At 35.4% G+C, this 24,527-nt stretch overlaps 1 protein-coding gene across 3 annotated transcripts in view; it reads left to right on the top strand.

The window, feature by feature from the left end:
* The window catches only part of ZFYVE9 (zinc finger FYVE-type containing 9), a 170,865-nt gene that overhangs the window by 77,127 nt on the left and 69,211 nt on the right, over positions 1 to 24,527 (top strand). For all 3 annotated transcript variants that reach the window (XM_044383877.3, XM_026498096.4, XM_057310792.1), the window contains exon 5: positions 22,459 to 22,558. In XM_044383877.3, the coding sequence (XP_044239812.3) occupies positions 22,459 to 22,558 (100 nt within the window). The remainder of the gene's footprint in view (positions 1 to 22,458; positions 22,559 to 24,527) is intronic.

Here is a 24,527-nt window from a genome sequence, read left to right as displayed (position 1 = left end):
TTGTGCTTGAATTGCTTACTAGAAATATAAGTCTTTGTCTTTGGGTGAGCATTAGTTTTGGGCAGCAGTAAAGGATTGGGAATTTGAGTATTTGAATTTAAAAGGAAGATAAAACTTCTGAATGGGGCTATCAGGTGAAATTACCAAAGTTAGCAGGATTTTAGGTTTTATTTCACATATCAAGTCTTGACTTACAAAGTAGAAAAAGAACAGTAGGGGCCTCAAGTCATTGAGCAAGGAGAGATTTAGTGATGGTAATACATATCACTCCAGTTTACTTACAATTATTTTTTCCATTGTAATTGACTTTAAAAGTATAACTCAAAGTAGATGATTTTTTACTGCATTGTTAATTTGAATAAATAGAATAGAGAAGAGAACTGTAAGAGAGGTAATGTAGAAAAGAACACTGGACTGGGTATGAAAGAGCTCTAGGCTTCTGTTTCCTGTTTTGTAAAAGGAGGGGATTGCATAGACTATTTCTGTTTCCTTGCAGCTCTGAAAGAGCTTATATGAACTGTGTTTAAAAAAAATAGAAAAGGAAATGGAATGATTTGTGCTAGCAGTGGTTTATCTCTATAAAATTATTACTAAATTTACTGATTATCTAAGGTCACTTTGTGGGAAGAGTACACCATTAAACATTTTGAAGTGTGCTGTGCTAGATGTTTTCTGGAAGTCATCTCAGACTGGAATGCTACTTATCAAGGTGTCAAGTGTGTTATACTGAGGGTTTTATTTCGCAATTACTGTTTCCTTTTTGATTCATTTCCAATATTTCTTCAGGATCCCTTTAGACACACGTGATCTTCATCACTTATGGTTTATTAAAAAAATAGCTTGATAAAAGACATGCCTAATGTTAAAATGGCATATTGAAAAATGACCCAGATTAATTTTTAATGTAGTTCTGACAAGTGTCCCCCTTGGGATTATAGATATTTAACATATAGTGAGCTTTTATAAATGTAATCATAAAACAGTAACTTGATAAAATTTTGTATTTATATTCTATATAAATATTTTATAAGTTTATGTAATTTATATAACATGTGTTTATGTGTAAAATGGCAAATACAGTCAATATCTAACTCTACTTTTATTTTGAATTAGTGTTCTGCAGTAATGTCAGAAGTAATTTTATGTATAAAGGTGTATAACAACTGTAGGGGCGCCTGGGTGGCTCAGTCAGTTAAGCATCGCACTCTTGGTTTTGTCTCAGGTCTTGATCTCATGGGTTGCGGGATGCAGCCCCATGTGGGGTTCTGCACTCAGCAGGGAGTCTGCTTGATGATTCTCTCCCTCTGGCCCTCCCCTCACTCAATCGCTCTCTGCCCCCCCCAAAACAATATAATATTTTGATATTCATGTCATTATGCCATACTTGTAGTTTAATTAAGTGAAAATATACTTTAAAAATTAAAATAGCATATTTAAAATAACTTCAAATTTAAAACCAAGAATAAAACATATTTTTTAAAATAATTTTTTTAGGAGCTAACTGTATTTTTATTCAATAATATTACAAAATATAGCATTTTACTCACCTGAAATATTAGGGGAGAGTTATAATGTTTTTGATGCTCTCTGGGATAAAATAATATTATTCCAGAGCATGAAGAAATTTGATGATGCTTATTTTTAAACCATAGGAAAATTATTTTTCAGTACTTTAACCTAGGAAGACAAGATATGCAAAATCATGTCTGTGCTATGCAAAGTCATGTCTGTCTGTGCTGTCAGTCTGTGTTATTTTATGCTGTGACTTTGCTCAAAGAATCTTGACAGAATTGAAGATTATTTTCAACTTTGTTTACTCTAAATAGAGCTTACATAAATGTCAGATATTTGTAAATGAATGTCCTATATTTTGAAAAGGCAGCCAGGTAAGAGAATCTTTCCTTGTCACCTTGTTACCTGCCAGTGTTAAAGTATATGTTGATCATTTAAAGCATGTAAGTTCCTCATTATAATAGTGTCTCTCTGTATAATGCCATGAGATTAAGTCATAGACAAAAACTGCCTTCAATTAAGACCTTTTTAGTTGATTAACTAATGCCTGTTGGATTAGTTATGACAAACTTGGCCTGATACCAAATTTGATTTATATCATACATAATGTTTTAGCAGAATTCCAAGGGTATTTGTCAAATTGACTTCATCCAGGTATTGTAAGAATTTTCATCCTGAGAGCTTTAGAACGTGCCATGAGCCTCCTCATCTCTACAAGGACAGAAATATTGGAATACAATTCTTCTCTTCTTTTTTCCTTTTATTTTGTGTTAGATTTACTTTATTTTATTTTACCTATTTTGGAACTCAGGCATCGAGAATCATACTCCTCGGGGCGCCTGGGTGGCACAGCGGTTAAGCGTCTGCCTTCGGCTCAGGGCGTGATCTCGGCGTTCCGGGATCGAGCCCCACATCAGGCTCCTCTGCTATGAGCCTGCTTCTTCCTCTCCCACTCCCCCTGCTTGTGTTCCCTCTCTCGCTGGCTGTCTCTGTCTCTGTCAAATAAATAAATAAAATCTTAAAAAAAAAAGGAATCATACTCCTCAGTTCATGGCACACTTTTTTAAAAAAAGATTATTTGTTTTAGAGGGGGAGAGGAGGGAGGGAGGAAGAGCAAGAGTCCCAAGCAGGCTCCCTGCTGAATGTGGAGTCCGACGCAGGGCTCGATTTCATGACCCCCAAGATCATGACCTGGGCCGAAACCAAGAGTCAGACTCCCAACTGACTGTGTCACCCAGGTGCCCCCTCATGGCACACTTAAGAAAAAAAATTCAATTCCAGTGTAGTTAAAATACAGTATATTTTAATATTACTTTAAAATAATGTTTATGATGGCAATCTCCTGTGTACCTCTAAATATCCCTGTTCCCTAGTTTAGTTTCCTAGATATACCCACTTAAAAAAACAAATAGACTATTTTTTAGAGCAGAAAAACTGAACAGAAAGTACAGAGTTCCCACACACCCCCTCTGGTTGACCCCATTATTAGCATGTTGCCACTAGCGTGCTACATTTGTTAAAATTGATGGACCGGTATCCATACATTGTTATTAACTGAAGTCCTATAAAAGAAAATATATACTGCAGTTTACTTTAGATTCACTCTTTGTGTTGTAGAGTTCTGTGGGTTTTGATAAATGCATATTATGTATTCTATTATGGTATCCTATAGAAAAATTATACTACTCTAAATATGCCTTGTGCCCCACTTGTGCCTTCCTTCCTCCCACTTAACTGCCGGCAGTCATTGGTGTTTTTACTGTCCCTACAGTTATGTAACCTTTTCAGACTGGCTTCTTTCACTTAGTAATATGCATTTAAGTTTCCTCCATGTCTTTTTTAAAAAATTAAGGTATAATTGACATACAACATTATATTAGTTTCAGGTGTGTAAGATGATTTGATATTTGCGTATATTGTGAAATGATCACCACAATAAGTCTAGTTAATATATGTTGCCATACATAGGTACAAAAATTTTTTTGTGATGAGAACTTTTAAGATTTACTCTTTGAGGGGTGCCTGGCTGACTCAGTGGGTGGGTGGAGCATGCAACTCTTGATCGTGAGGTAGTTAAATTCAAGCCCACATTGGGTGTAGAGATCACTTTAAAATAAAAATCTTTAATAAAAAAAGATGTACTCTTTTAGCAACTTCCAAATACGCAATACAGTATTATTAACTGTAGTCACCATGATGTACACTACATCCCCAGGACTTATTTTATAACTGAAATTTGTACCTTTTGACCACCTTGACCCATTTTGCCCACCCCTCATTCCCCACCTCTGGCATCCATTAATCTGTTCGTTCTTTCTGTGAGTTTTGTTTTGTTTTGTTTTTAAGATTCTACATACAAGTGAGCTCTTACAGTATTTGTCTTTCTCTAACATTCACTTAGCGTAATGCCCTCAAGGTCCATCCTGTTGTAAATAACAAGATTTTCCCCTTTTTTATGGCTGAATAAAATACCATTGTGTATATATAGTACATTCACCCATTAAGGGACATTTAGGTTTTTTCCGTATCTTGGCTATTGTAAATAATGCTGCAGTGGACATGGGGATACAGATATGTTTTTGAGTTAGTGTTTTCATTTTTTTTTTTTTTTGATGAATACCCAGAAATGGAATTGTTGGGTAATATGGTAGTTCTATTTTTAATTTTTCGAAGAATCTTCATACTGTTTTTCATAGTAGATACATCAGTTTACATTCCCACCAATATTGCACAAGGGTTTTCTTCTCTCCACCTCCCTACTAACAGTTGTTATGTCTTGTCTTTTTGATAGCCATTCTAACAGGTGTGCGGTGATGTCTCATTGTGGGTTTGATTTGCATTTCCCTGACGATTAGTGATGTTGAGCTCCTTTTCATGTACTTGTTGGCCATTTCCTAAGATATACAATCTTAGGAAAAATATCTGTTCAGATCTTCTGCCCCCTTCTTTAATCAGATTGTTCTATTGAGTTGTATGAATTCTTTATGTATTTTAAATATTAACCCGTTAGCAGATATATGATTTGCAGGTATTTTCTCTCATTCCATAGGTTGCCTTTTCATTTTGTTGATGGTTTCCTCTACTGTGCAGAAGCTTTTTAGGTGATGTAGTCTTACTTGTTTATCTTTGCCTTATTGTTTTGGTTTTGGTGTCAAATAAGAAAAAAAAATCATTGCCAAGACCAGTGTCAAGGAACGTCCATGTCTTTTGTGACTGGATAGCTCATTTCTTTGTATTTATGAATAATATTTTATCATATGGGTGTACCACAGTTTGTTTATTCACTCAGCTATTGAATGATATCTTGGTTGCTTCCCATTTTTGGCAATTGTAAGTAAAGCTGTTATAAACATTCATGTGCAGGTTTTTGCGTGGACATAAGTTTTCAGCTCATTTGTATAAATACCTAGGAACATGATTGCTGGATCATATGGTAAGCTTATGTTTCTCTTTGTAAGAAACTGCTAAACTGTCTTCCAAAGTAGCTGTACCTTTTTGTATTCCCATCAGCAATAAATGAGAGTTCTTCTTGCACCACATCTTCACCTGCATTTGGTGTTGTCAATTTTGGATTTTAACCATTCATACAGATGTGTGGTATTTTCTCATTTTTGTTTTAATTTGCAATTCCCTAATGACATATGATGGTGAACATCTTTTCATATGCTTATTTGCTGTCTGTATATCTTCTTTGGCGAGGTGTCTGTTCAGATCTTTTGTCCAATTATAATTGGGATGTTTGTTTTCTTATTATTGAGTTTTAAAAGTTCTTTTTATATTTTGTGAGTTACAAGATTTTTTTTAGTCAGATATTTTTTACAAATATTTTCTCCCAGTCTGTGTTCCTTTCATTCTCAGACATATTCACTTTTAATTGTTTTAGAAGTATCTCTGGGTATTTAACTGAACATTTTCTTAAAAATTTTTTTCTTTTCTTTCTTTTTTTTTAAAGTAATCTCTGTGTCCCACATGGGGCTTGAAGTCATAACCCCAAGATCAAGAGTTGTGTGTTCTACCGACTGAACTAGCCAGGCTGCCCCTTAACTAAACATTTTTAAATAATACATTTCAGTAGCCTTTCTTTGCTGTTTCTTGATTTTAAGTGTTAGAAATGATTTATTAACTTTTCAATTATGATTTTACTTATGTATTTTCTTACTTTTTGTTTCTCCAACTTGAGTCTAAAAACTCAGTGAAGGTAAGGATATTTTCTGCCTTGATTGCTGCTGTATCCTCAACCCTAGCACATAATGGGTGCTTACAAAATTTTTGTTGGATAAACAAGTGAATGAATACTATCTCTTAATGTAGCAGTACATCTTTCTCTGTAACACCTTGAGTCTTCAGATGATGGTGTCAAATTCAGAATATAATGGATGTAAGATCTTTGGAAAATATTTTAAATTAATTGTATATGTTTCTCTTATTTAAGGACAGATTCCAACCAAAATAAGTTTATTTTCCTGATTTCATATTTACTTACTTATTGATGGGAAACAATAGATATGAGAGTAAGAAATGGATGCTTTAAATAGAATATTCCTCGGTAATTCAGTTTTCCTTATACTCTGCCTAAAAACCTGTCTTATAATTGACATTATGATCTGAACCATTCCAGTGTGGTAAAACATGAAAAAAATTTGGATTAACCTTGGTTTCTAAAGAAGTTAGGGAAATATTTTCCACTCACATCCTTCGAAAGGTTGTGTAAAGGCTAAAAGTTGGCCTCACCCATGTCATAGCACTTATACAGTATTGTCTCTGTCCTTCTCTTTGGACTCTAAGGATATTGAGATTGATTCTGATTTATCTTTTGTCCCCAGCATGTAGTACAGTACCTGTCACCTACAAATTGCTCAAGAAATATTTGTTAATGAACGAATAAATAAATGCCAGATCATTAGTTTACTTAAATGTTGAATGCTTGCCATTTATCTGTCACTGTGCTGGATGCTGAATTTACACAGATGACATTGTGATCCCTACTCTTATGTAAAGATTAGTGGGAATAACCAAAAGCAAACAAATATATAATTACGAATTGTGATGTGGGCTATGAAGGAAATTAACAAGGGAGGATAATATGAAAGATGGAGGGTGGAGATAGATCTGGAAAGGCTTCTGAGAAATGACATTTTAGATGACATATGAAAGTTGAGGAGTCAGCCATTCAAAGTACAGAGAGGAAAATTTTTCAGGAAGAGAGAATAGCTGGACTAAGCTAAGAAGGCGTGTACACAAGAAACTAAAAGGAACCCAGTATGGGTAAGGCAAGAGTCACATAAAAAGAGCTTGGAGAGGAAACCAGGGAATAGATCATGTAGTGTACTGCAGGTCACGTGAGGAATACAGTGGGAAGCCATGGGAATGGATGAGCTTACCTAGGGAAGAGTTTACAGAGGGAAGAGAAAGGGCCCAAGGCTGAGCCACTGAGGTCAAGCAGAGCAGGACCCAGTACAAGTGACTGAGGAGGCATGGCCAGAGAGGCAGAAAACCAAGAAAATGTGGTGTCTTGGAAGTCAAAAGAAGAATATAGTTTGTCAAATGAGAGGAGTTATCACCTATATAAAGTGCTGTGGGAAGTCAAGAATATGTGGACAGGAAAAGGGACCAGTGGACTGGTCTGTATCAGACTCTGATAAAAGCAGACTTGGTACAGTGGATACAGAAGCCAGAATGGGTTGAAAATGGGGGATGAGCTGAAAATGGAATAAGAAGTGAGGAGATAGAGGTGGTTTTTTCAAGAAGTTCTGCTGTGAGGGAGGATAGAAAAAATTGGAGTACTTACTAGATGAAGATGGTTGTAGATGAATTTTTTTAAAAAAAAATGTATGTGTCTGAGAGAAAGCACGCGGGAAGCCCAAGCGGGTGGAGCGGTAGGCAGAAGGAGAAGCAGGCTCCCTGCAGGGAAGGAGCCCAATGTAGGACTCGATCTTAGGACCCTTTAGCCCAAGGCAGACGCTTAACGCTTAACCGACTGAGCCACCCAGGTGTCCCTGTAGATGAATTTTTTAAAGGATGGGAAATACTTACTGTTGTATTTATGTAATGTAATGAATGATCCTCTAGACAGATTTTTTTGGGGAAAAAAGGGGATTGATCAAAGGAAGAGCAAAATCCTTGAGAAGGCCAAAGGGATGGGATCTACACACATGTTGAGGGTTTGGTCTTCAACAGGGGAAAGGAAGAGAAGTTGAGGACAGATAAAGGTAGGATTATGGATTTATTGGTGAGAGCATGAAGACATTTACATCTGCTTGGCTCACACTTCATATAGAAAATACAAACACTGAAAGAGGTGAAGTAGGTGAGGAAGGTTTGAGAGGGGCTAGATAGTTACCTTTGAGTAGGAGAGTAAAACCTAGTTAGAGAATCGAAATTTTGGTAGCCCTGTGAGACTGTCAGTTTTTCAGTCCTTTTATACTAATGCAGTCCTGACTTCATGGGATAAGGTATTCGTCTTTGGAGACATTGTGAGCTTGTTATGTTATCTTTGCAATATAAGCAGTTATTGGAGAAGCATGAAAAGTTCTATAGGGCCAATCTATGCTGCCATCCCTCTATCCATTTCCACTTCATTGATTCATTCACAAGCATTTATTTATTGCTTAGTGTTCTGTTTTCAGCCAAAGAGATGAAAGAAAAAAGGAGAATGGCTACCCTATTAAAACATACTGCTCATGCTTCCATAGGTGTCAAAACTTATATGCAATAGATAATAAAACAGTTACAAAGCAGCACATGCTTTATGGTGGGAAGCAGATAGACGATGATGGCGGTGGTAGTAGTGGTGAGAATGAGATGCCTAATATTTATTGAGTTCTGACTGTGAACCAGGCACTTTTCTAAATGCTGCTTATGTTATCTTATTTAATATACATAACACTGTAAGGTAGCTAGGGTTATAATCCACATTTTACAAAGGATGAAATAAGCCTACAAAAATTAAGTAACTTGTTCAGAATCACACAGCCAGTAAGTGGAGTTAGGATTCAAACTTAGGCTCTTTGACTTGTAGAGCCCACACTTCAGAGCAATATGCAGTGGTTTCAGGGAAAAACAAATAATAAGGGAGTGATAAAATTGAGGTCCTTAACGTAGAGCTACTGTAGCACCACTTGGACTTAGGACCTCAGAGCTCCTAAGCAGCCAGCTGAGAGGGAAACAGAAGGCACCTAAACCTTTGGTACATACTCTGTAAGTTATCGTCTTCCTCAAAAGCCCATGTGAAAGGTGTATTATTCCTATTTTCCAGTTGAAGAAACTGAAATAGTGGAACTAGGAACCAGTGTTTTTTTGTGTTTTTTTGTTTTGTTTTGTTTTGTTTTGTTTTTAACTCATGCTCTTTTCCTTTAAATATAGTTGACAGGATAAAAATGGTACAACTCAGTAGGTTTTATGGTGATTTTTATATTGTTTTCTTAGCATTTCTTAGAGGAATGTATTTATACCATGTTTTGAAAGCAAATATATTTATTTCAGAAAGAAAGTGGATAAATATCTGGTACTTATTTTATTACATGGCAATTTCTTATTTTAAAAAAGTTGCATGTTAAATTACTCACAATTCACTTTTGAATAACTTGAGTTACAGTCAGTTTTGTGTAACATTTGAGAATTTTGGTAGTGAGTACAGAATAATCTTTGTAAGACTCTGAGTAAAAAGCACATTAAGATAATCTGCTGGTGGGCACCTGAGTGGCTCAGTCGATTAAGCATCTGACTTCGGCTCAGGTCATAAGCCCAGGGTCCTGGGCTCAGGTCCCCCATGGGGCTTCCTGCTTACTGGGGAGTCTGCTTCTCCCTCTGCCCCTCCCATCTCTCGTGCTCTCTCTGTCTCACTCTCTGTCTCTTTGAAATAAATAAATGAAATCTTTAAAGGAAAAGATAATCTGTTCGTTTATAACTTCAGAGATCAATTTTTTCAAGGTTTGTTTTATTCTCTGGTATTAAAACATGACCACTGGTTGTACTCCTTCAGAGGCAGAGAAGTAGTAATTTCTCACACTGAAAGTTTGTTGAAATGTATTAAGAACATTATAAAGAGCAGAAGAGATCAATATTTCTCAACATCTAGATTCAGAATAACTTTATAGCCATTTGCTAGCTTCTTTATGATCTCAGGTAAGGCACTTTGATCATCTGTAAAATAAAGATGATAATACTTAATTTGGACAATTGCATAATAAAGATCTGCTGAATGAATTAATTATGAGTATTAGAAGTAATAAATACGGGGGCGCCTGGGTGGCACAGCGGTTAAGCGTCTGCCTTCGGCTCAGGGCGTGATCCCGGCGTTATGGGATCGAGCCCCACATCAGGCTCTTCCGCTATGAGCCTGCTTCTTCCTCTCCCACTCCCCCTGCTTGTGTTCCCTCTCTCGCTGGCTGTCTCTATCTCTGTCAGATAAATAAATAAAATCTTTAAAAAAAAAAAAAAAAAAAGAAGTAATAAATACGTTACCTAGCACTATATGTAGTGGATGATCATTAAATGGTAACTTATTATTTTAATTATGTCTTTATGGAAAATTGGCTATAGTTTCTTTATAAAGTGCTTTTTGTTATTGAGTTGTAGAGTTCTCTGTATATTTTGGATATCAGTTCTCTATCAGCTGATTTGCAAATCTTTTCTTTCATTTCATAAGTTACCTTTTTACTCTGTTGATAGTGCTACTTGATGCAACAAAGTTTTAAATTTTGATGTTTAACCTGTTTTTTTCTTTTGTTGCCTGTGCTTTTTGTATCATATCCAAGAAATCATTGCCAAACTAAATGTCATGAAGCTATTCCCCTGTATTTTCTTCTAAGAGTGTTTAGTTTTAGCACTTACATTTAGTTTTTTGATCCACTTTGAGTTAATTTTTGTATATTAAGAGTCCAGTTTCCCCAGCACCATTTATTCAAAACACTGTGCTTTGCCCATTGAACTTACACCCATGTCAAAATCATTTGACTATATATTTGTGAGAGTGTATTTCTGGGTTCACTGTTCTATTCCATTGTTCTCGATGTCTGCGTTTATGCTAATATCATACTGTTTTGATTATTGTAGCTTTGTAGTAAATTTTGAAACCTTAAAGTGAGAATCTTCCAACTTTGTTCTTTGTCAAGATTATTTTGGCTCTTTGGGATCCCTTGAGATTCCGTATTAATTTAAGAATGGATTTTTTTATTTCTGTGAAGATCATCATGGGGTTTTGATAGAGATAACATTGAATCTGTTTGGAAAACTTTGGATAATATGGATAGCTTTTAAGGATTTATTTATTTATTTATTTATTTGAGAGTGAGTGCACGAGTGAGTGTGGGGAGGAGCAGGGGGCAGGAGAAGGAGAGGGAGAGAATCTCCAGCAGGCTGTACGCTGAGTGCAAGCCCAACTCAAGGCTGGAATCATGACCTGAGATCATGACCTGAGCTGAAACCAGGAGTTAGTTGCTCAACCAAATGAGCCACCAAGGCTTCCCGCATAGTATGGACATCTTAACAATATTGTCTTCCAATTCATGAATTGTCTTTTTACATATTCATATCTTTAACTTTTTCAGCAATTTTTTGTTATTTTCAGTATACAAGTCCCTTACCTCCTTGGTTAAGTTAATTCGTAAGTATTTTATTCTTCTTGATGGTACTGTAAATGGAATCATTTTCTTAATTTCATTTTTGACTTGTTCATCATTAGTGTATAGAAATACAGCTGATTTTTGGGGGTGCCTGGCTCAGTCAGTTGAGCATCTGACTTGGTTTTGGATGGGGTCTTTATCTCAGGGTTGTGGGATCAAGCCCCAAGTCTGGCTGCACTCCGCAGGGAGTCTGCTTGAGATTCTACACCCTCACCCTTATACCCCCCCCCCACCGCCATGTGCTCTCTCTTTCTCAAATAAATAAATCTTAAAAAAAGAAAAAAGAAATACAGCTCATTTTTTTGGGTTTACTTTATATCATGCAAACTTGTTGAATTTATTAGTTTTTACAGTTTTGTGTGTGGAATCTTTAGGATTTTTTAAATACAGGATTATGCCATCTGTAAACAGATAATTTTACTTCTTCATTTCCAGTTTGAATGCCTATTTGTTTTCCTCGCCTAATTGCTCTGGCTAAACTTCACATACTAAGCTTGAATATAAGTGGTAAAATTGTACATTTTTGTCTTGTTCCTATCGTAGAGAAAAAGCTTTCAGTCTTTCACTGTTAGGTATGTTAGCGGTGAATTTTTTATATGTGGCCTTTTATGTTGAGGTTATTTCCTTCTAAGTTTGCTGCATGTTTTTATCATGTAAAGGTGTTGAATTTTGTTAAATTCTTTTTCTCTATCAGTGATCATGTAGATTTATTTGCCCCTTCTATTAATGTTGTGTCTTACATTGATTGATTTTCCTATGTTGAACCATCCTTACATTCAAGGAATAAATCCCACTTGATCATAATCCTTTTAATGTGCTGCTGAATTTGGTTTGCTAGTATTTTATTGAGGATATTTTTTGCATCAGTGTTCATAAGGGATATTGGTCCATAGTTTTCTTGTAGTGCATTTGTTTGGGTTTCATATCAGGGTAATGCTGGCCTCATAGAAAGTTAGGGAGGGTTCTTTCCTTTTCAGTTTTTGGGAAGAGTTTGAGAAGTATTGGTGTTCTTTAAATGTTTGGTAAAATTTACCAATGAGGCCATTTTATTTGGAGTTTTTTTTGTTGAGAGGTTGATTATTGGTTCAGTCTCCTTACTAGTTGTAGATGTATTTTGATTTTCTATTTCTCCCTGATGCAGACATGGCAAGTTTTGTATTTTTAGGAATTTGTTCATTTCATCTTGGTTGGTACAGTTTTTCCCCAAAGATTGATTTATTTATTTTAGAGAGAGAGAGAGAAAGGGGACACACAAGTTGTCACGGGGTGGGGGTGGGGTGAAGGGAGAGAGGAAGAGAGAGTCTTAAGGAGACTCTGCACTGAGCCCAGCATAGTCTCAATCTCACAACGTTGAGATCACAACCTGAGCGGAAACCAAGAGTCAGATGCTTAACCAGCTGTGCCACTCAGGTGCCCTGTCACAATTTTTTTTTTGAGTAATCTCTACACTTAACATGGTATTCAGACTCATGACCCTGAGATCCAGGAGTTTATTGCTCTACCAACTGAACCAGCCAGACACCTCAGTCACAATTTTTTTTAAGCCAGAAGAAAATTATTTGAAAAATGTAGAGTAGGATATTGAGTCTTAAATGGCTTCCTTTAATAGAACAAATCGAAGTTGGTTACAGAATGTCAAATGACAAAAGTGTCTTTTGTTAAAACCATCACATTTTCAATATATAAACGGGCAAAAGAGTTTTAAGTGGGTTAGTAGACAGTAGAGAAATTTTTAAATTTATTGGTTATTAAGAGGTAGAGATGAAAATTTGATACTTGTACAGGGAAAAATAGAAAGCATTGATAATACTCAATGCAGGTGATGTTAAGTTAAAATAAGCAAGTTTATACATTTAAAATGCCATATGTATCAATTCTTGGAGCTAATAATTCCATTTGGGGAAAATAATTCCTTAAGAGCAAGACCTCTTGTAAGACAAAAGATGTTCATTTTAGTGTTACTTTATTTAACTAATTTATTAAGCTCATAGGGCATTTTTTCCATGCTAGCATGGAGCCCAGCATGGGGCCTGAAATCACAACTCTGAGATCTAGATCTGAATTGAGATCAAGAATTGGACATTTAACCAACTGAGCCACCCAGGTGCCCCTAGTGTTACTTTAAATATCAAGTACATTTGAAACAATTTCTGTCCAAAATTGGATAGTGATAAATTAAATATATATACATTTGATTTGACCATTAAAAATAATTAAAAGGCAGTATGGGAAATATCTGTGATGATACATGGATAAAATAAAATGCAAATTCATAGTTATGCTTTGTTTATAATTACAAAAGTTATTCTTGGCATAAAAACATACATAAAGTGAACACGTAAAATTCAAAACAAGTAATTTTAATTGGTGGAATTCTGGGTAATTGTTCTCTTTGTCTTTTTGTTTTTAATTCTTTTTTTTTCCTTTTTTTTTTTTTTATTTGGCAGAGAGAGAGCACAAGGGGGGGGAGCAGCAGGCAGAGGGAGAGGGAGAAGCAGGCTCCCTGCTGAGCAGAGAGCCTGCCCTGTGGCTCCATCCCAGGACCCGCGGATCATGACCTGAGCTGAAGGCAGACGCTTAACCGACTGAGCCACCCAGGCACCCCTGTTTTTAATTCTTAATAGTGGTTCTTAGTATTGGTTCGATTAAAAATAATTCAAAATGGTGGTGCCTGGGTGGCTCCATGGTTAGGCGTCTGCCTTTGCTTCAGGTCATGATCCCAGGGTCCTGGGGTCGAGCCCTGTGTCAGGCTCCCTGCTCAGTGGGAAGCCTGCTTCTTCTCTCACACTCCCCCTGCTTGTGTTCCCTCTCTCACTGTCTTTCTCTCTCTCTGTCAAATAGGTAAATAAAATCTTAAAAAAAAATTCAGCATCTATGACATAGTCTTCCCAGAAAAAGCGTATACAAATCTGATTAATTTCTAGATCTAGCAGTCAATTTATAGGAAATAGAGAGTTAGAGAAATGCATTAAAAAACATCACCACAAGAAGGCAATCAATGAAATCCATTTTGTGGGAAAGTACAGGACAAATGACTCAGTTCTTTCAAAAAAATATTTTTGAAGGAGAATTTATATAATAAAAGAGACTTGAGACATTCACTAATCATAGCATATGGACCTCTTCAATTTCTGCTTCAAGCATAACATTAAAAGGCTAAATAAAATAAAACTTAAAAATATACAATAATAATGCAGCATTAAATGCGTAAATTAGAAAGGAAAGATCTAAAGTCAGTCATCTAAGGTTCCACCTTAGGAAACTAGAATGAGTGATGTTGATAATGACAGAGACTAGGCATATGTTGGGGAGGGGTATATGGAATGCCCTATAATGTCTGCTTCATTTTTTTGTGAACCCAAAACTGCTGTAATAAAGGGAGTCTATTAAAAAAAAAGTCTATTAAAAAATGTTAATATTGTTTCAATATTTGGTATTAAGAAATTATTAATTTTAAGAAATCTTAATTTTAAGATATGGTACTATTATATTAAAATAGTCCCTGTGTTTCAGAGATATATATTGAAATATTTAAAGATGAAATGATATCTGAGATTTACTTCAAGATTATTAAATGAGGGAGAAGTAGGTGAGGATTTGCTTTAATAATTGTTTCACCTGGGCACTGTGCACTTAGGGGTTTTTTATGCTGTTATGTCTGTTTTTGTATTATTGAAAATTTTTGTAATAAAAAGTTTTAAAAATGCAGAATGGCCAGAATGTGGTTTAAAAAAAAGGGACATATTTTAATTGCTTGCCTTTTACAAAATAGCACTTTTTTTTTAAGATTTTTTTTTTTTTTTTTTTATTTGACAGACATAGAGACAGCCAGCGAGAGAGGGAACACAAGCAGGGGGAGTGGGAGAGGAAGAAGCAGGCTCACATAAAACTTAAAACACAATGTGCGTTATTTAAAAAATAATAACAGGACATAAAAATTAATTTATAGCATGTTAGAGGAAATGGGTCTGGTAACTTCAGACAAGTTTAAGGTTTTTTGTCAAATTTGTTTTCTTATAATTCTGGTGTTGTGTCTGTCTGTATAACCTGGATTGGAAATTAAAATTGCAAGGTTGAATTAGAGACCTTTTGTAGCCCTTCCTGTGGTATACTCTTAAAATGACTAATAATTTTTCTTGTTTTCAGTTAATAACAGACAAGTTGGAACAGGTGTTTGGTTAGAGGCAGAGTTGGAATCAGAACTGCTTTAGCTCTTACTACATTGGTTTTGGTATTTGCTAAACGCCAGGGTAGAGTACTCTTCTGCACTTAAGAATTTTTACAAGTTGTTATTGTCACTGGTCTTTGTGAATAGCTGGATATTGGTCATTTACAAGCACTTTCCTGTTTTTTGTTCTTGCAAGGCAGTTATTTTTTGTCATAATTATAGTATTTTTTTGAAGATCTGGGATATCACTTTTTCTGCTTTCTAAGTTGGGAAGAATTAAGTGAACATTTGATGATTTGAATTTTCAAGAATTTTAAAGGACTAAGTGTTATTCTCACTGTAAGGGGGCATAAATAGGCACACATGGTACTTGAGTATAAAACTTGTTTATAAATTTGGCAATAGGATTTGTTATGTGGAACGCCATGAGTGGGAAGTAGTGAAAGTAAAGAAAAGGGAAATAAGAAAGGCACCATCATTCACGCAGTCCCTACTATGTACTACATTTTCCATGTATTATCTCATTTAATCCTCATAAAAGCTTTACAAGGAGACTGTTAACATTTTATTTTTACATATGAGGAAAAAAATGAGGCTTGCAGAGTTTAAATTATTCCCATAAAGTCATTTGGCCAGTGAATGATAAAGTTGAATTGAAATCCAGAAATGGCACATTAAAGAAAATTACATGTAAACACACCAATGGTCAGAGATAAACAAATACCTTAAGATCTCTCCTATATGTGGAATCTAAAAATAAACAAAAAACCCCAAACCCCCCAAGCTCTAGGCTCATAGATAGAGGCAGGGAGGTAGTAAGGGTAGGGGTAGGTTAAAATGGCAAAACGGGTGAAGGGAGTCAAAGGTACTGACTTCCAGTTACAAAAAAAGTCATGGGGATGTAATGCACAGCATAGCAACTATAGTTAATACTACTGTATTGCATGTTTAAAGTTTGCTAAGAGATTGAATCTTAAAAGTTGTCATAAGAAACATTCTGTAACTACGTATGATGGCATATGTTAACTAGACTGTATTGTGGTGATCATTTTGCAATATATACAAATACTGAGTCGTTCGTTATGTTGTACACCTGAAACTAATATAATGTTTGTCAGCTATATCTCAATTAAAAAAAAAATTTAACTCTGCATTACAAAGAATAAACCTTAATATATGTAAACAACAAAATGAGCTGACCTCAGTAAAAAGACCAAAAACACACAAATGGAAGATTTTAACCAGTACTTAGCTGGAACATTGAATAGCATATGTATTATATATCGTCATAAATTGTCTCTACAAAGACAAATGTATCTATGATATAGCCCTTCCCAGATAAATCCACATTAATGTTTGTTTCTCTGCTCATATATTCATGTGTGCAATAACTTTAGTTATCAAGGAAGCAATAAACATTTGTTAAGTACCTATTTTATTTCAGGCATTGTGATATCAGTATTAAAATACTTCAGTTATTCATGAAGTTTACACCCTAGCTTGGGAAAATGGAGAATAAGTTAAATAAATGTAATAGATTGTAGTAGATTGTGTTAGTTGTGATAATAAAAGTGTATGGTATGATATTTTGGTAGCGTAGTAAGTTTGTATGTGTAAATATGTAATTCTCTATTTCTAGACATGACTTTTTGACTCTGTAGCTCAGAGAACTGGGGAAGGTTAGATGAGAACTTAGATAATGTTTGTAGTGTGAGGTGGGATGTTTTTGTCACAGTGACTGGGGTTGCTACTGGAGGTTAGTAATCTGGGACTTGGGCTGCTAAACGTCCTGTGTTAAGCAGAAGAGCGCTGTGCAGTGAAGAATTGGCTGTCCCAAATGCCAAGAATGCCCTTGTTGAGAAACACTGACTAACCTGATTCATGATAAACAACTTCATCTAGCTCTTGTCAGGCAACTTTAGTATTATCCAGTAATTTTAAATCCCAAGATTATTAACCTATTCTCAGTTGATTCAGATCTCTTAGATTCTGCCTATCTGTTCCATGGTTCTAATTCTAATGAACTGAGGAGATTATTACATGATAGTCTTTGTCTTTTGAGAATGAGAGCCAGCATTTCCGGGTCAATCTTCTATTTTATGTTGTGGTACACCATCTGTGTCAGTCACAGGCACTGTCCTGTGGTGGTTTTGTCGTGTCTGTTACATTTGATCCCATGTAGTTCTCTGGCATGGGTGATCCCACAGAAATGTATCCCTTTGCCTGATTCCCATTTTCTTGCCATTGTAGGTAGTTTCTTGGCAAGTCATCCACTTTTCTAACTTTTGTGCTCTAATTTCCTTGGAGTCATAAAAGATCCCCCGCCACACTATTGTTAGGCTCATGGCAATATTGGGAAGGATGGGTAGGCTTAGGTCCTTCTGTTTAACTGCATAATGCTGCCTCCTAGCTTGCTTTTACAAAAGGATATCTTTGTGGGGTGGTTTTTTTTTTTTTTTTTCATTCTTTCTTGAGCATTTTTTTACCCAAAGCAAGTCGTTTACTTCAAAAATTCCCAACTGTATTAGTTTGCTAGGACTGTCCGTAATAAAGTAACACTAGGGGCACCTGGTGGCTCAGTCAGTTGGGCTTCCGTCTCTTGATTTCAGCTCAGGTCATGATGGCAGGGTGGTGAGATCGAGCACCGAGTCAGGCTCCAAACTCAGCACAGAGTCTGCTTGTCCCTCTCCCTCTGCTCCTTCCCCCACTTGCACTCGCTCTCTCAAATAAATAAATAAAATCTTTAAAATAAAGTACCACCAACTGATGGCTTAAACAATAGAAATTTATTGTGTCACAATTCCAGAGGTTAGAAGTCAGAGATTGAGGTGGTGACAGGGTTGGTTCCTTCTAGGGGTTGTGAGGGAAGGATCTAGTCTGTGTCTTTCTCCTTGGCTTGTAGGTGGTCATTTTTATGTTCACATTGTATTCTCTGCATATTGTGTCCATATTTCCCCTTTTATAAGGTCACCAGTTATATTGGATTAGGAGCCTACCTTAATGACCTCATTTTAATTTGATTACCTCTGTAAAGAACCTCTTTCCAAATGAGTCACATTCTGGAGGGTTAAGACTTCAATATATGTATTTGGGGGAGAGATAATTTAAAACCCAACTAATATTCCTTTTAATTCTGTTTTCCTCTTAGAATACGGAAAAGGTTCTACTCAAAATAAAATTAAAATATCCCAGTCCAACACCAAAAAAAAAAAATAATAATAATATAAAGTAAAAAGTCCAATTCTTATCCTCCAACTTGATTATTTTACTTTTCTTTTCCATGTGAGTAACTACATATAGAACTATCTCATTCTTTTTACAGGCTAACAGCATTCAATTTAATGGTTATACTGTGGTTTAATTAACCATTTCTGTACTGATGAACATTTTTGTTGTCCACAACTTTTGACTATTACGAACTGTACAGAACTAATTCTTGTATACATCTCATCACACATTTGGATTTTTTTTTTTTTTTTTTGTATGATAAATCTTTCAATTTGCATGTGCTGGGGTGCCTGTGTGGTTCAATCGGTTAAGCGTTTGACTCTTGATTTTGACTCAGGTTATGATCTTGGGGACATGAGATAGAGCCCTGCACTGTGCTCCATGCTGGGTGTTGAGGCTGCTTGAGATTCTCTCCCTTTGCCCCTCCCCCCTCTAAAAAAATGAAAATAAAAAATAAAATTTTTAAAAATTGCATGTGCTAAATCAAAGGGAATAAACATTTAAAAATTTAAAAGATATTGCTAAATTAATCTACCAGCTTATACTACTACCAGGAGGATATGAGAGAAAGTTTCTTTTTTCTCTATACCCTCACCACCATTGGATAATATCAGTTTTTTAAAAAATCTTTGTACAATAGAAAAAGAGTATCTCATTCTTTTAATTTTTATTTTGTCACAAGTGATACATAGTGTATCTTTAGTCATTTTATTTATTTTTCTATAGATTTAGCTGTGTGAGTTCTTGCTTATCTTCTTTAGAGGTATTTGTATTTTTCTTATTAGTTCACTGAAGCTTCCTATATGTTAGGGATCTTAGCCCTTTGATCATTATATATAACACAGATATTTTATGTAGTCTATTTTATTCTTTTTGATGTTACTGTAAATGGAATGTTTTGTAATTTCCTTTTCAGATTGTTCATTTTTAGTGTATAGAAATGCAACTGATACTTGTGTGTTGACTTTGTATCCTGCAACTTCACTGAATTCATTTATAAGTTTTAGTAGTTTTTTTATGTGGAATATTTAGGGTTTTCTGTATATAAGTTCATATCATCCGCAAACAGAGATAATTTTACTTCTTTCCAATTTGGATGCCTTTTACTACTTTTTCTTGCCTAATTACTTTGGCTGGAAATTCCAATACCAATGTTGAGTAGAGGAGGTGAAAGCAGGCATCCTTGCCTCATTTCTGAACTTAGAGGAAAAGCTTTCAGTTTTTCACCATTGAGTATGGTAATTGCTATGGATATTTTGTATATAGCTTTTATAATGTTCTGGTAGTTCCCTTCTGTTTCTAGTTTTTTGACTGTTTTTATTGTGAAAGGGTGTTGCATTTGTCAAATGCTTTTTCTGCTTTGAGATGACTATATGGGTTTTTTCTTTCATTCTGTTAATGTGTGTTACATTAATTGAGTTCTGTATGTTGAATAATCCCAGATTCATTCTTTTTTCTCTACACTGTAGCCATGCAGGTGTGATCATATCTTTCTTTTTGATTAAAATATTTAAGTGATTTCCCATTGCTCTATTAAAAAAACAAAATTATTAATACAACCTATAGAACCTTTGCCTGGTTTGCCATCTTTTTTTAATTGAAGTGTAGTTAATATACAGTGTTATATTTCCATTTGTACAACATAATGATTGAACAGTTCTATACGTTACTCTTAATGACTGTATCGCCTATGCTCTACTTTTCATCTCTATGACTTATTTTATAACTACAATTGTACCTCTTAATCCCCTTTATCTATTTCACCCATCCCCCCCACTCACTTCCCCTCTGGCAACCACCACTTCTCTGTATTTGAGTCTATTTTTTTGTTTTTCTCTTTGTTTCTTTGTTCATTTGTTTTGTTTCTTGGATTCCACAGATGAGTGAAATTGTATGGTATTTGTCTTGTCTGGCCTCATCTTATTCTGTGTCTCCCTTAACCCAAGGGCCTCTAGCCACATTAACTATTTTTAGTTCTTTAATGGAGCCATGTTTTCTTCCCCTAATGGGACCTGTGCACTTACTGTTTCCTCTGCTTATTATTGTCTCTCTCCTTGTTACCATTTTATGCATGAAAAACTTTTACCTCAGATTTTCTCTCTCTCATTTTCTAAATAAAACCTCCCTTGACCCTGCCAGTTGAGGTAAGGCCTAGATTACATCTTATTTTATCATGTACTTCTTTTGAAGCAAGTAATTTTATATTCAATTGTGTGATTATTTAATTTCAGATTCTAACCTCTGTAGACTATGAATTTCATGAAAGCAAAGGTCATATCTATTTTGTTCACTGCTACATCTAGTAGGGTAGTGTGCTGCCCAGCACATAGTTGGGGCTCAAATATTTGTAGCATAAATGAGTGAGTGATAGCTTCTTGGTTTTATGTCTTGATTAGAAAGGTTATTGAAAGATTTCAAGATTTACATGATTAGATTCACTGTTTAGAAAGTTCTGTCATTTATTGTTTGTGTGAAAGATGAATTAGAAAGACATATCTGAAGATTAGGAGGACAGATAATTGATTATGATTATCTTCTTGGCCTCAGATAATAGAAGCCTAAATAAAGGCAGCAGCATTAATGATGGAGAGGGAGAGATGGTATTTTATGAGAACCATTTAAGAGGGAGAACCAACAGGACTTAGCAACTGACTAGATGTAGTCATGGTGTGGGAGAAAGAAAAGTCAAGTCTCAAATTAAAATGAAATGCCATATATGAGTTAGTATGAGGCAATATTACATAGTGCTGAAGAACAGAGCCTTTGGAGAGTTATTACGTAACCTAGCTGTATAGCTAAACGATTTTACTTAACATTTGGTTATTTTAACTCTGTTAATTGTAAATGAGTGCCTTCATCGAGGTTAAATGAGATAGTATATGTAAAAAGCTTGTATTCATAGTTTGCTGTGAACTTGGACAAGTCATTTAACCATCCAAACTCAGTTTCTTCTGAGAGAAAAAAGGATAATCTATTTCCTGTTCCCCCTGCATTGCAGGGAGTTACTTTGAGAATATAAAGCCTATGAAGACTGTAAATTGCTAATTGTAGTAGCTGGATAGATTAATTATACCTAGTAGGAAAGGAGATGATCTCTCTTTGTCTTTATATGACCTCGTCTCTTGATTCGTCTTTGTCAGATAGATACTTTTTGACCATAAAGACTGCATTAGTAGAATTTACCATACTGGCAACAGCCTTCTGCCTGAATAGGGCTCTCTGTGATAAGTGACTAAATGACTTCTCAAGAAAATAAATCTTAACATGGAGCTAAGGAGATTCTTATTGCCTGATGTGGAAGGGAGAAGAAAGTAAGATTATCAGGAACCAACCATGGAAAAGTAGAAATAAGGTGCTGGAAATTGGCCTGGTGAATTTTTGGTTGCCTGTTCTGATTTTCTATAGCTGGGCCTGTGCTTATTTTTAGGATTGAGTTGTATACTTTGATCTTTCCTGGCTTTCATAATAAACCAGTGAAAATGATTATTATGATTATTATTCCACACATAAGATGAGTAAAAACCAGAAGTAAAACCTGGAATTCTCAATGCTTGCTTATTTCACCTTACTATGTTAGCCTTTCCAAACAGTTGTAACTATCTTTAAATGCCCATGTTATGTGATATCATGTATAGGAATTTCGCCTAAAGGCAGCTCATTTTTCCCCCCTGCTGTGTATTTGTTATGTGATCTTGGCTAAGATTTTTATTTTCAGCCAACACTTTGACTTTCCTTATTGCTGACAGACTTGTCATCTCACTCTTGCTTTTGAGTTGGGTCTTGTGCCCAGCTTCCTCAGTTGCATTTTCCTTTGAAATTTTCAGTGTTGTAGTAATATGGTTTCCTGTTAGTCAGTGTTGGTCAGTATTGGTTTGCTCCCTTTGTACTGTGATTCTAAATAAATTTAGTATGTTCTTTTTCCTACAGGTTTTCTGTGCTTCCTGCTGTAGCCTGAAATGTAAACTGTTATACATGGATAGAAAGGAAGCTAGAGTATGTGTAATCTGCCATTCAGTGCTAATGAATGGTAAGTATTAAAACAGTTTGAATTCACAGTTATGGAGACAAAGCAAGAGAATTCCTATGAAAAGGCAACTGTTTTTTCCTGCCTTTCTCTATAAGTTGCTCACCTTCTCAAAAAGGCACAACTTTAACTAAAAATACTGAGCTAAATTTCCATGTTTTGAAAATATTGTAGAATTTCAGAATTCCTGTGCCTAACTTAATAAATGAATGCTAACGTCAGGTAAGTTTTGCAGGAAGAATGGAGGTTCACATGGAAATCTGGTGTTGTGTGGCTTTATCCTGTGAAATGACTGAAGTAGGATGGGGGTGGGAGGCTATTGACTACTCAGATGATGAAATATTAAAATTGGGCTGAGGTTTTCCTTTTAAGGGAAGCTATCTCTAGGGATACCTTAATAACTTAACATATATTCCTATTAACACCTTGTTTCATTTATCTTGTTAAAAATAAATATTTTAGCATCTAAGATCTAATAGAGGAGTGCATTTTCCTATCCGTTATCTCTTTAGTACTACTTAGATTTGTTATAAGGATATTCGTTTTGAATTTAGTTATGTGGTAAGAGAATATGAGCAGGAAAAGGTAAATATATCTTGTCCAGTGTTCATCTTTTTTGGGACTGGAAATGAATCCAAGGGAATTTTAGTTAAAAATTTTAAAACAGGAATTTATTAAAGAGATACAACAAAATTGTCCAGGCTGTAGTATTTTCTCTTTGAGTACATCTTTGCACAGATGCCAGAAGAATTACTAATAAAATGTTCAACTTGGACACCACTGCTGCCTGTGCCAGGGTCGTGTGCATCCTGGAGGCCGGAACCTATCTGCTTAAGACCCCTCCTGCTCTGTCTGTCTGTGTTGCTCATAGTGATGTTTTCCTGTTGCTGGCTTATTAACCTACTGCATGTCAGTTAAACTGATCTGTTCTGATCTCCTGTGATCCACCCAATTTCCTCCCATTTCTGAATTCTTACAATTTTGATCAAATATTAATTCATTCTCTCTACTCTTAAGGATCAATTTTTAGATGGTAGTTATTTCGCTCATTTGCTCAACTGATGATTTTTTATTCTGCTTTCATTTTCGGACGTATATCCACAGAAAAGAGCATGATACTTAATTACAGTACCCTGTACCTCTTTTATTTGATGAGGTCTTTCAAGTTGATAGCTTCCTTTTTTTTTTTTTTTTTTTAACTTGGCATAGCTAAAGATGAAGGAAATGGCAGAGGATTCATATGGAGTACTTATTTTTATTAAGCCAAGGATTCCCCTTGCCGGGGAATCCTAAAGTAATCTACTTTTTCTGGTTTTTCCAGTGTCTTTCCTCTCGCATGGCTTAGCGAAGTCTTTCTCTGAATATTTATTTAATTTGATGCTTTTCAGTGTTCCCTATCCCTTTTTCCGTTTCACCTTTTCTCTTCCTCCCCTCTTTCTGCCAATGCTTTCAAAGGAACATAGCTATTGTTTTTAGACTTGTCCTGAAGTTTGGAGGCAATAAATGTTCATAATCTTATGGATCATTCTTTGATGTTGAATGGGAGTTTTTAAAAGATGCTTTAAAAAATTGGGTGGTTTCCATTCCTGGGCATGTGGTATTACCTGAACCTAGAAGATAAAATTTGATACCTTTCATTTCTGTAGCCTCTCTCATCCTGTTTACTTTAAAAACAATAGTTGATATGTCAATATTTAGTTAGTAAAATTATAGAGTATATAGAATCTTAACACATTTGTGATCGTTCACATTGGTTGATGGCTCTTATATGACATTGGCACATTTTCATGTTCAAATGGGTCCTGTGCTTTTGAGACACACCAAAGATGTGAAATGGTTGTTTTTCCTGGATGCTTTTACATGAGGTAATGATTACACAAAAGCAGAATTCACAGAAATTTCGAGATGTGTTCTCTTGCGCTTTAGGCTTCAGAATTTTTCAAGTGAGATTTTACCTCAACTAAGAAGAGCC

Source organism: Ursus arctos, unplaced genomic scaffold (genome assembly GCF_023065955.2).
Source record: "Ursus arctos isolate Adak ecotype North America unplaced genomic scaffold, UrsArc2.0 scaffold_12, whole genome shotgun sequence".
Lineage (NCBI taxonomy): Eukaryota > Metazoa > Chordata > Mammalia > Carnivora > Ursidae > Ursus > Ursus arctos.
Note: the sequence above shows the minus strand (reverse complement) of the source record. Positions and strands in the feature narration are given on the sequence as shown.